Genomic DNA, 15,169 nt, shown 5'->3' with positions numbered 1-15,169 from the left:
GTACCGCCTTATCTCTTGTTTGGTTACTAATTTTGGCATAAGTTATTCCAGGATTAAAAATAGTACCGAGATAACTTATACCTGTCGGAGGATGAAATAAAAATCTTAGGATAAGTTATCTCAAGATAAAGCAGTAAAATTGTCACTCCCAGGATTAATACAACATACCAAACAATCAATAAAAAGTAATACCAAAATAACTAATTTCAGCATAAAAAGTCTTAGTATAACTAATTCCGGCATAACTTGTCTTCAAACCAAACGACCCCTAAGATAATGAGTTCAATTCTAATAAACTTTAAAATTTGAACTCATAAAACTTAAATTCTGGATAATCTACCTCTGCTTACTTTAACACAGCTTTTCATATTTGCATCACCTTTTGGATATAGTACGTATTATTTATCGATAATAAAATATTATTCGCTTATCAATGTTTTTTTGGGTGTAACATAGCCACTGTTTCAAGTTCACGAAAATTTGTTGGAATACACAATTTGAAGCTGCAAATCTTAATTTGAGAATTATTTCCTAATGGTTTTCACTCACAAACACATCTAACCTTTTATCAAATGAAATGCTATATGTTTAAAAGCATACGACTCTACACTTTTTTTCAACTTCAAATACTCGTTTCATTAACCTCAATCAAATGTTGTCCAAAAGGAAACGACAACTAAATGCTAGAACCTTCCATCTTTAAAATATTAATGAGATATATAGGCCTAAATTCAATCAAGAAGTGATCTGTCGATCTCAAGCTAGTAGTGGAGGGACACTTTTTCCAAAAACCTTTGCTATAAAAGGAGGGAATTTGTAAGCGGAAAATCAAGAGTGTGAAAATAAAGAGTTTCAATAACTTTATATCTCTGGGGTCTTTTCTTTTCGACTGTTGACACTAATTAGTCGGGAAAGAAATGGTTAGTAGAATTAGTTAATACTATTATTACATTATCTACGTGTTTCCTGTCTTAATATTCTCTTCATCTCACCAATTACTTTGTTTCAGATGAGTTGGACTGTCTCAGATGCTGTGGACTACAAGGGGTCCCCAGCTGATAAGTCTAAAACTGGTGGTTGGGTACCTGCTGCTCTTATCTTAGGTTTGTACTGTATTATTATTTTATATTTTGAAACCATTTGGCTTTAATAAGTTGGTATAGCGATACAACTTGGAAGTCATATAAAAGTGTTTACTCTTTAAGTTTTTAAGATTTTAAAAGTCTTTATTTATTTTCTTAAATTTCGTGCCGAGTAAATTTTATTGGAGTTTTTAACTCGATCTCAGTGTTTCCTCATGCTTTATAAGATAGTGATTGAGAAACTTAGCATGCATTTTTTGAATTCATTTTCATATGGTTATGCTTATTATGGTAAGTCATGGAAATTAAGAGTTAAGTTGCTTCTGTAACTAAACATTAAAGGCAATGACAAGTGATGTTAATAATTAAAGATATACTATTAACTAATGAAAAAGTGATTGATCTTCGTTGGTAAATGAAATTTTGCAGGGATTGAAATTGTTGAAAGGTTGTCGACAATGGGAATAGCAGTAAATCTGGTGACATACTTAGGTGGAACTATGCATTTGCCTAGTTCAACTTCAGCCAATATTGTAACAGATTTCATGGGCACATCATTCCTCCTCTGCCTCCTCGGCGGCTTTCTTGCTGACTCTTTCCTTGGCAGATACAAAACCATTGCAATCTTTGCTCTTATACAGACACTGGTAATTAAACTAATAATCATGAGGCCGTCAATATTAATAATGTTTTCAACTTTATATTAATAAAAACATAAAATTCTACTCAGGGAACTGGGATGTTAACACTGGCCGTTAGCCTACCGCAGCTGCGGCCACCTCCTTGCCATCGTCATGATGTCAGTTGTCAACCAGCAAAAGGTTCTCAAATGGGAATCCTATACATGGCCTTGTATCTCATAGCATTAGGTACTGGTGGCTTAAAATCAAGTGTCTCGGGATTTGGAACAGACCAGTTCGATGAGAAAGACGACAAGGAAAAGGCACAAATGGCGTATTTCTTCAACAGATTCTTCTTCTTCATCAGCATAGGGACTTTGACAGCAGTAACCGTGCTTGTTTACATCCAAGATGAAGTCGGACGGAGCTGGGCTTATGGTGTTTGCTCTGTATCCATGCTCATTGCCATCCTAATCTTCCTTCTAGGTACTAAAAAGTACCGATACAAGAAAAGCTCGGGAAGTCCTATAGTCCACATTTTTCAAGTCATTTTTGCGGCTATAAGGAAAAGGAAAATGGATCTTCCATATGATGTTGGCATGCTCTATGAGACTACTAATTCAGAGGCTACAAGAATCCAACACACACAAGAATTTAGGTTAGTTTTCTTTTTATATCAAAATTATGTTCGGCTAAACTTACTCGAAGATACTCTTAACATGGTGTGATATTGTCTGCTTTGGGCCAAATTCGTACGGTTTTTCCCAAAAGGTCTCACACCATTATGAGAACCATATTATCTTCTCAGCTACTAATATGGGACTACGTTCACACACCTAACAAATTCAAATATTGGACTCTTTAACTAACAATGTTTACTAATTTGGTTGTAGAGTACTGGACAAGGCTGCAATTGTAGCTGAGGGAGATTTTGAGGACCAATATGGATCATGCTCTGATCCAAATCCATGGAAGCTTAGCACAGTGACAAGAGTTGAGGAAGTGAAAATGATGGCAAGGCTGCTCCCAATTTGGGCCACCACTATAATTTTCTGGACCACCTACGCACAAATGATTACATTTTCTGTTGAACAAGCTTCCACCATGGAAAGATCAATTGGCAATTTCCAAATTCCAGCAGGGTCTCTCACTGTCTTCTTTGTTGCGGCCATCTTGATCACCTTGGCTGTTTATGACCGAATTATTATGCCACTTTGGAAGAAATGGAAGGGAAAACCAGGTATAACTTTTATGCCTTTTAAATATTTTGAATTGTTAAGTATTGTAACTAATGATGTACTTTCCAAATATGAATTTTATTTCGCAAAATTTAAAGATTCTATGTTTGAATTCGCGTCAAAATTAAGAAGTTTGACTCTCAAAATCCGAACTGCATCACATAAATTCGGGCAGAGGGAGGGAGTATATCTGAGTGGAGAATTAAGCTGAAGGTGCTTCATCAACCCTAAACATGCATGGTTAATTTTGCAGGTTTTAGCAGCCTACAAAGAATTTCCATTGGGCTTGTATTTTCCATAATAGGAATGGCAGCAGCTGCCTTAGCGGAGAAGAAAAGATTGACAGTTGCAAAATCCATGGGGCGCCACAACTCTTCAACTAATTTGCCAATTAGTGTATTCTTCTTGATCCCACAATTCTTCTTGGTAGGAGCAGGGGAAGCCTTCATATACACTGGCCAACTCGATTTCTTCATAACACAATCGCCCAAAGGGATGAAGACTATGAGCACTGGCCTTTTCTTGACAACCCTTTCGCTTGGTTTCTTCATTAGCAGCTTCTTAGTATCGGTTATCAAGAAGGTGACCGGAGGCAATGGTACTGATGAAGGCTGGCTTGCAGACAACATAAACAATGGAAGGCTAGACTTGTTCTACTGGCTTCTTGCTGTGTTGGGAGTTATAAACATTGTGATTTACCTAATTTGCGCAACATGGTACAAGCCAAGGAAGCCTAAGTCAGCCATACAGATGGAGAATCCGCACACTAAAAATGCAGCTGAAGAGAAGTGCTAGGATTTATGCTGTTCAAGTTGCCCTTTTCTTAATTTTATTAGCCAATATACAGTGAAAGAGCTGTTGTTTCAGTTTAGTTTCTGTTCTCTATATATCGTGTTTGGATCAGTAAATTGGTTTTCGGTTTTGCAGTATCCTAATAATCTTATTTCTATCTTGATAAAATGTCTATCCACTGGCTTTATCATGACCTTTGTAATGCTTCGATGGGAAATGTTTACTCACTAAATTCATGAAAATTAATACCTTTGGTTAGTTTGTCTCACAAAAGCACTTACACACAAGAAATTTAAGCGTAGTTATTGCGAGTTAAAATAGTTGATTAGACGAAGAGTAACCGCGTTGCGTAGAGGATTTGATGCAGACTAGCAGCGCAAACTAAGATCTGAAAGCCGTAAGAAAGTTGTAAAGAGAACTTGTAAAGGCTTAAAGAAATAAGGAAGACGTGAGGGATAGTTGGTTACAAGGATTAGGATAACAATCCTTGTAAAATATTGGATTATTTTATCCCACTTGTGGTAAGATGCCCTTCTCTAAAACTATTCTCTTAAAGTCCTTAAAGAAAGTCAAAGTTAATATTAAGAATAAAAGTTTATTCAAGTTATCTAGTGAATACATGTTTTATATTATATCTCGCATATCCCATTTTAGTCCAATGAATCGTATATGAAGTAATTTATTGAGGTGAGGGTCTATCGAAAACAGTCTCTCTACCTTACACAAGGTAAAGGTAAGGTCTGTGTACACCCCACACTCCCTAAACCCTACTTGTGAGATCACACATGTCACGACCCAAAATCCCAACCATGGGGTCGTGATAGAGCCTAACATCCGTGTAAGATCCCGTAAAATTTTACCTAAAATCTGGGGTTTTGTGGTGCTGAGGTAGGCTAATGTGTTTGAGGGTTGTACGGACTTTTTGGGTTATGCAATACGCTGGGGAGTTGGAAGGAAAATTGTTGCAGAACATGGCGTTTCTGCGGTCCATTATGCGACCGCAGAACTACTCCGCGGATCGCAGATCCGCGGCGAAGTGGAGTAGAAAAAGGGCCAATTTTTGGAGGTCGTTTTGCGGTCAACTATGCGACCGCATAATTATTTTGTGGGCCTCACATCCATCGCAGAACCAGCATGAGAAAATTCTGGAGGGAGATTCCGCGGCGCGTTATGCGACCGCATAACTGTTCTGCGGGCCACAAAACGGCCGCAAACTTGACCAGGCCAGGCCAGTTTTGGGGACCATTTATGCGGTACATTTTACGGGCCGCAGACCTGATCTGCAGTGCAATCTGCGACCACATAGTTGAGTTCGGACGGTCCAGTTTCTATTTTTATAACCCTACCCCATTTTGATTAAAAACCATTGGGGCTCATTTAGAAGGCAAAAATCAGATATTTTAAGAAGTGGGAAGGAACTAGAGAGAGAAGGAGGGGCTCCAACATCTTCCACTTCAATTCCTTGCACAAGCCTTAGAGAATTCACAAGGAAAACTTGCAAAATTGTCCACTAAAGAGGTAATGTTCTAGCCCTAGCTTTCTATTTTGAATTTGGGGCAGAAGATGAGTAATGGGGAGTGTGATTCTTGGGAATGAGAGTTGTTCTTGTGCATGCATATATCAATAAAGGTGGTGGGGAGGTCATTGAACTAATATGAGTAAGCTCTTGGTGTTGGATTGGTGGCGGGATGAAGGAAATCCCATAAAAGAACCTTGTAACTAAATTGCACACCTAGTGCTTGATGAAATGCTTAAATGAGCTGAACTCATGAATCTATTCCTAATTATGGTTTTGTTATGTCTCTAATTAGATTGAAGTCGCTCGGAGTTTCGGAACATTGTAGTAATTTAAGAAAAGCTCAAGCGAGGTATGTTGGCTAAACTTCTCTCATAGAATCGAGTTCCATGATGTCCTCGTATGTTTCAAGCGTGGTTGGCCGAAGTTCTTATTTCCTCATGATCTGGGCCATTTCTAATATATTCAGTTATCTCAAATAAGCATTGTGTCGGGAATTATATGCTCAAAATATGTTTCAATTGCTCCTATCACGTTATGCCCTCCTTCGTGAATGTATTCAAGTATGGTTCATGTTTCAAAATGTTATGACTCCAATTCATGTTTCAAATGCAAGTTTATGATACTTAATTATTGGGAAGAAAACTCAATGTGCTTAAGACTCCATTTACTAATATACATATTCAAAGTCTGATTTCAAATGCTCTTATTGTTGATAACCTTTGATGATACTTGAAAGTGAATATGAGATATAAAATATGGCCATCGCGCCAAGAATGAAAATTACACTTGTGGCCAATAATGCCAATAAAATAAAAAGAATGTGTGAAAGGCTATGAAATAAGTTGTAACTCCTTTATATAATAAATATTTTGGGAGTATCGTTTAATCACCTAGGAAGGGTAGGTTGAAATAACCTAACCCCGAAACTACGCGTGCCGGCGTAGGAGTGATTGAGGGGTAAATTCCCGTATTGATGTGTTGAGATTATTCCCCTTAAATGGGATGAGATTGATGTGTTGAGATTATTCCCATTAATTGGAATGAGATGATTGCTAGCATAAAGTGATGTCGATCCACACGGCATTGTGGTGAGACGACTTAACTGATCGGGTTGAGATCGGACGCCATGCCACGCACATGGTGGTGTTGTGATTGGATGTCTCGGAGTGAGATGGCTTAGCTAATCGGGCCGAGATCGGACTCCATCGCTAAACACACGGTGGTATATCGGTACTAAAGATCTCCCAACTTAAAAATAATGATATTTACTTGGAAAATACCTTTCTCTTAACTTCATGCTCTAATACTGTTTGAGGCTCTCATTGATTCCATGTTTCTTTCTCATTGTACAGTTATACGATTCATTGAGAGGGTGTTTAGTCTTACATACTAGTACTATTCCATATTTACTAACGTCCATTTGCTGGGGTGCGCTGCATCTTTAATGGATGCAGGTGGTTCCACAGCAAGCGGCATCGATCAGTGATAGCGGTACATACTCTCCTCAACTGACTTGGGGAGCCCCATTTCATATCGGGGTCTTGTATCTTTTGCTCCTTTTGCATAGTGTTTTGAGGTATAGCCGGGGCCTTGTTGCCGGCACCATGATATCACTCTTTGTATCCATTAGAGGCTCCATAGACATAATGTGAGTTATATCGTGACTTTGGAAAGTTAAACTAGAAATGTTGTATATGTATCACATGTTTCTACTTCTAGGCTATGAATGTGCAATGTATTTTGGGAATTATAAATAGAGTAACTAATGATAATGAAATCCTCTCATTGTCTAATGAATGGCATGCATCTTCACTTTATTCATGGGTAAGGTCGGGTAGGAGGCATCGAGCAGGCTTGCTTGACTGGGATATCTCGGTTGAGTACAGGTCGCGTTCCCCAAGGTCAGGGCGTGACAATCCTCTTGCTAGACAAGCCAACATCAGCACAATGACTAAAGCATAACAACTAAAGGCATACTAATAATGATGAAAGGGTGAAATCGCAAAAAAAGAAAAATAGATCTACAGCTCTCGTTGTTTAAGACATTTTCCAGTATCTGGTGTCACAAGTACATGAACCACTAGTAATGCTAAATACAAGTCTGCAATCAAAAATACAATATTGTTTGGTACAATAAACAATAGATAAAGGTAGGAAGGGGACTTCAGAGTCTGTGAACGCCAAGCAACACTAACCCAAGTCTTATGGGAAAGGTCCTAGCAATCACCTATGAACACTGCTGGTACCAACATCGGGATCTATATATACAAGAAGTGTAAAAGTATAGTATGAGTACAACTGACCCCATGTACTTAGTAAATATCGAGCCTAACCTCGAGTTAGTGACGAGGATATGGTAAGACACTCACAATAAACTGTATGAGTAATTAGCAGAAAAACAATGACAATATAGAGAAACAGATAACTACATAATGAATGGAATAAGAAAGTAGATAACAGAGGGCCACAAAATAATATCACATTACAACCTCATAATACAACACGGTAGCGGATCATAATAACCAAGAACAACTACAAGACATCCTTTCCGTTGTGGTGCGCAACCCGATTCCAATATCAATAGCAATACTGTTGTGACGCACAACCTGATCCCAATATCAATAACAATACCATTGGGGCATGCAACCCGATCTCAATATCATTAACAATACCGTTGTGGTGTACAAATCGATCCCAATATCAATTCAATTAAAAATGCTCAATAACAACCAAATATGGCGAATCTCACTATATAACATAAAAGGGAGCTAAAATGCATAATTCACCAAGAAAACACGAACAAAAAATGTCAAACAATTCAATGTTCATAAACTAGCATCACAATATATATCAACAAGAGCCACAATGAGTTGTAATAATGGGAACTATCTAATGATCATGTAATCCGATAAAACATAGTAGAGTGAAACAAAAAACAAGTAAAGGCAATAAGGCAAGTAAAGGTATGAGACATGTAAAAGCATTTATCTAATAGCATGTAAGAGCATGTAATAGGTAAAGGCGTACGATAAATAAAGGTATGAAATAAGCTACAACATGTAACAATTAAGGACATGTAACAAGTGAATACACATATACCAAGTAAAAATATGTATCAAATAAGAGCACCTAATAAGTAAAAATATGAAATAAGTAAAGATATGGTATAGTTAAAGACGTGAATTAAAATGGTACACCCTGCATGCTTAAACTCATGACAATGCATATATACTTGTCACCTTGCATATACGACATCCCCACACATAGATCACATAGCAAATCGACCAATCGTGTCTTAATTCCCTCAAATCAAGGTTAACCATGATACTTACCTCTTTTCGGAATAAGATCAACAATCCAACACGGCTTTTCTTTTAGAACAAGCCTCTAAACCACCAAAATCTAGTCAAATATTACTCAAATAAGTCAAAACAGGCTTTAGAAAATACCCTCGTACGAAAAAGGTTCAATCTTTAACATAATTGAAAAAGTCAACAAAAAGTCAACCCGGGCCCACGTGGTTGAATCTAAAATTAAGACCAAGTTTCGATTATCTATTCACCCCCGAGTCCAAATATGTGATTTATTTCGAGATCCGACCTCAATTTGAGGTCTAAATCTTAATTTTATAAAAACACTAATCTATATCCAAAACTCTAATTTCTACTCTATGAAATCTTAGATTTAATAGTGAAAATTCATGAAACATTAATGGAATTGAACAAGAACAAGTTAAAATTACTAACCTATATGGGTCGCCCGGGACCCAAACTAAATATGAGTACATGTCTAAAATCACCATACGAACCTGATAAAATCGTCAAAATATCGATTCACAGTCGTTTACCGAAAATATTGACCGTAGTCAACTCTAGCCACTTTCAATGTCAAAAATCATATTTTCTTAAAAAATTCAAATTTAAACCTCCTGGAAATAGACACGGACCACGCACGCAAGTCATATATCATTAAATATAGCTATTAAAGGTTTCAAATACAAATGGGAAGCTAGTACTCAAAACGGCCTATCTCCATCTCTAAAAGAAATGTTCGTCCTCGAATGGACATAAAGATTTACTTGGATCGATAAAAAGATGCGAATATATACTCCTTATGTCGCAATCAGACTCCCAAGTAGCCTCCTTAGTCGAGTGACCTCCCCAACACAACTTTTGAACCTTCCGATCTATAGTAACCGTCAGCTTTTCCTCATAGGTTAGATTATTATCAAGTTGCACCGCGCTGAAGTCCAAAATTTGTGAACTATCCTTATGATACTTCCGAATCATAAAAACGTGAAATATTGGATATACCCCTGCTAAGCTAGGAGGTAATACAAGCCTATAGGCAAGGCTCCCCAACTCTCTCCATGATCTCAAACAGAATAATAAACCTCAGGCTCAACTTGCCCTTCTTCTCAAATCGCATCACGCCCTTCATAAGCGAAACTCGGAGAAGAACCTTGCCACCCTCAAAGTAAGCCACATCACGAACCTTTCTATTAGCATAATACTTTTGCCTGGACTGTGTTGTACGAAGCCGCTCTTGAGTCAATTTCACATTCTTCAAAGCATCACGAACTAAATCTGTGCCCAACAATCTAGCCTCACCGAGCTCAAATAACCAACCAAAGAACAACATCGCCTCCTATATAAGGCCTCATATGGAGCCATCTGGATACTCGACTAATAGCTGTTGTTGTAGGAAAACTACGCTAGGGGCAGAAACTAGTCTCACTGACCTCTGAAATCAATAGTGCATACCCTCAGTATATCTTCCAAAATCTGAATGGTCTGATCGGACTGCCTGTCTGTCTAAGGGTGAAATGCAGTACTCAACTCAATATGCGTGTCCAACTCACACTACCTGGATCTCCAAAAGTGTGAAGTGAGCTGCGTTCCATGGTTTGAAATGATATAAATGGTCATACGGTGAATGCAAATAATCTCCCTAATGTAAATTTGATCCAACCTCTCTGCAGAGTAGGGAGTCATCACTAGAATGAAATGTGTAGACTTGGTGAATCGGTCAACAATGACCCAAACAACATCATGCTTCCTCAAGGCCCGTGGTAAGTCTACCACAAATTCTATGGTGATGCACTTCCACTTTCACCCCGCTATCACCAGTTTTTGAGTCAAACTGTTGGATTTTTTATGTTCATACTTCACCTGTTGATAATTCAAACACCGGGAGACATGTACAACAATGTTTTTCTTCATCTTTCATTACCAGTAATGTTACTTTAAGTCATAATACATCTTCGCGACATCTGGGTGAATAGAATACATTGAACTATGACCTTCTTTAAGGATCAACTCTAATCCATCAATATTCTGAAACACAAATCCGGCCATGAAGGCGCATAACACCATCATCCCCAACCACGACCTTCTTAGCACCACCCCACTGCACCGTGTCTTTCAACATCAAAAAGTGAGTATCATCAAACTGGCGACCCTTGATACGCTCCAACAAAGATGATTGTTCCACAACACAAGCGAGAACATATACTAGGCTCCGAAACATCCAACCTCACGAACCTGTTAGCCAAAGCATGGACATCCATGGCTAATGGTCTCTCTGTCGGTAGAAATGTCAAACTACCCATGCTCTTCGCCTTCCTACTCAACGCATCGGCCACCACATTGGCCACTCCCAGATGATATAATATGGTGATATCATAGTCTTTCAATATATCCAACCATTTTCATTGCCTCAAATTAAGATCCCTTTTCTTGAATATATGTTGGAGACTCCAGTGGTCGGGGTAGACCTCACATGGCATGCCGTATAAATAATGCCTCCAAATCTTGAGTGCATGAATAATGACTACTAACTCCAAATCATACACATGGTAGTTCTTCCTATGAACCTTAAGGTGACGAGATATGTAGGAAATCACCATACGATCCTACATCAATATCGCGCTAAGACCAATACGCGATGCATAAGAATACACAGTGTAAGGCCCCGAATCTGTGGGCAATACCAACACTGAGTCTGTAGTCAAGGCAGTTATGAGCTTATGAAAGATTTTCTCACACTCATCAGACCATCTGAAAAGAGCATCCTTCTGAGTCAACTTGGTTAATGGGGCTGAGATAGATAAAATCCCCTCCACGAATCGACGATAGTAGCCCGCCAAACCTAAGAAGGTCTGAATCTCTGTAGTCGAAGTAGGTCTAGGCCAATTCGGAACTGCCTCAATCTTATTAGAATCCACCTTGATACCATCAGAAGACACAACATGATAAGAAGGAAACTGAGTCCAACCAGAACTCACACTTCAAAAATTTGGCATATAGCTGATGATCCTTCAACCTCCTCTCTACTTTGAGAGTAAACCAGAATATCATCAATGAAGAAAATCACAAAATAGTTGAGATAGGTCTTGAAAACTCGGTTCATAAAATCCATGAAGGTTGTTGGTGCATTATTCAAACCAAATGACATTACCAAGAACTCATAATGACCATAGCGGGTCCAAAAATCTATCTTAGGGACATCCGATGCCATAATCTTTACCTGATGGTAGCCCTATCTCAAACCAATCTTGGAAAATACCTTGGTGCTCTGAAGTTGGTCCAATAAATCATCAATCCTAGACAATGGATACTTGTTCTTGATAGTAACCTTCTTCCATTTCCGATATTTAATGCACAACCTCATCGATTTGTCCTTCTTCTTAACAAACAACACCGGTGCACCCCAAGGTGAGATGCTCGATCTAATGAATCCCCTGTCAAGAAAATCTTGGAACTGATCCTTCAATTTCTTTAACTCAACCAGAGCCATACAATACAGTGGAATAGGCTGAGTGCCCGGAACTAAATTAACGCAAACGTCAATGTCCATGTGGGGTGACAAACCTAGCAAATCTATAGGAAACACCTATGTAAACTCCCTCCATCTGCTAGGGATCCATAGGAGGAACCTCTACACTAGAACCCCTAATTTAATCCAAATACGCCAAATACCCCTTCTCAACCATACGCCGAGCCTACAAATATGAAATCACCCTACTAGCGGAATGACCAAGGGTCCATTTCCGCTCTAATTTCGGCAACCCTGGCATAACCAATGTCACAGTCTTGTCATGATAATCCAAGATAGCATGATATAGGGACCATCAATCAATACCAAGAATAACCTCAAAACTCACTATATTCAGCAACACAAGATCAACTATAGTATCAAAACTATTAATAGTAACAACACAAGACTGATACACCAAATTAACTACTATGGAATCTCCAAACAGTGTAGACAGCGAATCAGGAACATCAAGAGAATCACGAGGCATACTCAAGTATGAAGAAAAATATGAAGACACGAAAAAATATATAGAACCTGGATTAAACAACACGAAATGATCTCTATGACAAACTGAGATAATACCTGTAATAACCGCATTAGATGACTCTGCCTCGGGACTACCCAAAAATGCATAAAAATAGGGTTGAGCCCCACCAACCTGTCCTCTACCTCTAGGATGACCTCTCACTGATTGGCCTCCACCTCGAGCTACCTAACCCCCACCTCTAGATGGCTGCGCGGGTGGTGAAACAACTGGTGCCGGAATCATGGAACTAGTACCCTGCTGTAACATGCTGCCCTGCAATCTAGGACAATACCTCCTAATATGACATGTATCTCTGCACTCAAAGCAGCCCATCAGCTAGCGTGGCTGCTGAATTTGAGACTGACCCTGACGACTCGAACGACCATTGTAATAGCTCTGAATCGGTGGTGCACTAATAAGAGCTAAATGTGCACCAAATTCTAGCTTCTCAGAACAAGATCCATAAGTACCGCAGCTGCCTGATGTACCTTGTGTGACCTGCAGTAGTGATTATACCGTCCTGATAAAATGGCCTCTACTAAAGGAACCCCTACCTCCAAACGAGGCACCACTGAATCCTCCAAAATAATGGGGCCTCTTGTCAAAGGCCGCCTCTCACTCTTGGCCTCTCATACGCTCAATCCTCCTGGCGATCTCCACTAACCAAGTAAAAGAAATCTCGGTCTCGATCTCTCTTGCCATATGAAGTCTGATTCCGTATGTAAGACCCTCTATAAACCTCTATACCTTCTCCATCTCAATAGGGATCAGGATAGCTGCATGGCGAGACAAATCAAACAAATCTAATCACATACTAAGTAACGTTCATGCTACCCCGCTGAAGGCACTCGAACTGACTGCGCAACTCCCATCTCTGAGTGAAGGGAATAAACTTCTCTAAGAATAACTACTAGAACTAAGCCCATGTGAGAGGAGGTGATCTCTCTAGCCTGCCCAGCTCATTAATCTGCCACCACCTCTTGGCGGAACCATGCATCTGAAAGATGGTGAAATCAACTCCACTGGACTCCACTAATCCCAAGTCATGCAAAATCTCATGGAAACGGTCCAAGTAGTCATGGGGGTCCTCTGAAGGTTCACTACTAAGATGAGGGGGAAACAACTTTGTGAACCTATCCAACCTCTTCAGCTCATCGGCTGACATTGCAGGCATGTCCCCGGGCTGTGTAGCAGCAACAATAGGTTGAACTACCCCAATTGGCAGTACTCCTGGAGTCTAATAGCCATGGGTCATCTGCTCTGGGGTGTGAGTAGTGGGAGTCTAAAATCCTCCCTCCGCCTAAGAACCCAATGATGCCACAGGAAACACACAACGCTTGAGCCATATGCTCCATGAAGCCAACCTTGCATACTAAGGAATCCTGAAGCACTGGAGTACCATTGAACCCCTATGAGACCTGAGCTAGTCCTACTGGCTCGGTCTAAATTGGGATCTCATCATCATGTGCTACCTGAGGCTCAACTACGAGTGACATTGCGTGTGCTCTAGGCTGAGCTCTGCCTCTACCTCTGCCTCTGCCCTAGCCCTGATCGTTACCCCTGGTAAGGGCTGCAATCTGGGTCTTCGGCTCCTGATCAGGTGTGGACAACGTATATGTTCTCAGCATTTATGAGAGAATAAGAGAAGAAAAAGAAAGATTCAATCTTAATGATAAAACAAACTCACACGATATAAAAAAAAGTTTCCTAAATCCTTATAGCCTCTAGAAGATAAGTACAGACATCTCCTTATCGATCCTCAAGACTCTACTAAGATTGCTCATGACTTGTGAGATCTATACAACCTATGGCTTTGATACCAACTTGTTACGATCCAAAATTCCAACCACGGAGTTGTGATGGTGTCATACATCCGCTTGCTAGGGAAGCCATAATTAGCACAACGACTAAAGCAATTTAACAACTAAGGAAATATTAATAAGGATGAAAGAGTGAAATCGCATAAACGCATAAGAGATACACAACCCTCGTTGTTTAAGACATTTTTCAGTATCTGGTGTCATAAGTACATGAGCCACTAGTTGCTAAACACAAGCCTGTAATAGAAAATACAATATTGTCTGGTACAATAAACAATAGATAAAAGGGAGAAAATGGACTCCAGGGTCTGCGAATGCGAAGCAGCACTACCTTAAGTCTCTTTGGAAAGGTCCGAGCAATCACCTCTAAACACTATTGGGACCAACATCGGGATCTACACACGAAGTGCAGAAGTATAGTATGAGTATAACCAACTCCATATACTATGTAATTATCGTGCCTCAATTCGACGAGGTAGTGATGAGGCTATGACAAAACAATCATTGTAAACCTGTACGAGTAATAAGCAGGAAAAACAATGACAATATAAAGAAACGGATAACTACATAATGAACAGAATAAGAAAGTAGATAATAAAGGCATTCAAAATAACATCACATTACAACCTCATAATACAACACGGTTGCGGAGCATAACAACCAAGAACAACTACAAAACATCCTTTCTATTACAGCACGCAACGTGATCCCAATATCTATAGCAACATCATTGCACCGCGCAACCCGATCCCA

At 39.4% G+C, this 15,169-nt stretch overlaps 1 protein-coding gene across 2 annotated transcripts; it reads left to right on the top strand.

Moving 5' to 3' along the window:
* Positions 1–825: 825 nt before the first annotated feature.
* On the top strand, positions 826–3,900 carry LOC104088619 (protein NRT1/ PTR FAMILY 6.2-like). 2 transcript variants are annotated; one of them, XM_009593328.4, is made up of 6 exons: positions 826–920; positions 1,010–1,103; positions 1,512–1,729; positions 1,813–2,360; positions 2,596–2,942; positions 3,194–3,900. In XM_009593328.4, exons 1-6 carry the CDS (start codon positions 918–920, stop codon positions 3,733–3,735), a joined length of 1,752 nt encoding a protein of 583 aa, XP_009591623.1. In that variant the 5' UTR covers positions 826–917; the 3' UTR covers positions 3,736–3,900. The 2 variants fall into 2 exon arrangements, with proteins under 2 accessions (XP_009591623.1, XP_009591624.1); XM_009593329.4 differs by lacking the exons at positions 826–920; positions 1,010–1,103 and adding an exon at positions 1,216–1,373.
* Positions 3,901–15,169: the final 11,269 nt, after the last annotated feature.

This window comes from Nicotiana tomentosiformis, chromosome 6 (assembly GCF_000390325.3).
Source record: "Nicotiana tomentosiformis chromosome 6, ASM39032v3, whole genome shotgun sequence".
Lineage (NCBI taxonomy): Eukaryota > Viridiplantae > Streptophyta > Magnoliopsida > Solanales > Solanaceae > Nicotiana > Nicotiana tomentosiformis.
Note: the sequence above shows the minus strand (reverse complement) of the source record. Positions and strands in the feature narration are given on the sequence as shown.

Excerpts from the sequence above, each read along its gene's own strand:
- LOC104088619 (XM_009593328.4), top strand. Across the intron at positions 1,730-1,812 it reads TTGCTCTTATACAGACACTG|GGAACTGGGATGTTAACACT; the intron begins GTAATTAAACTA and ends AATTCTACTCAG. Across the intron at positions 2,943-3,193 it reads GAAATGGAAGGGAAAACCAG|GTTTTAGCAGCCTACAAAGA; the intron begins GTATAACTTTTA and ends TTAATTTTGCAG.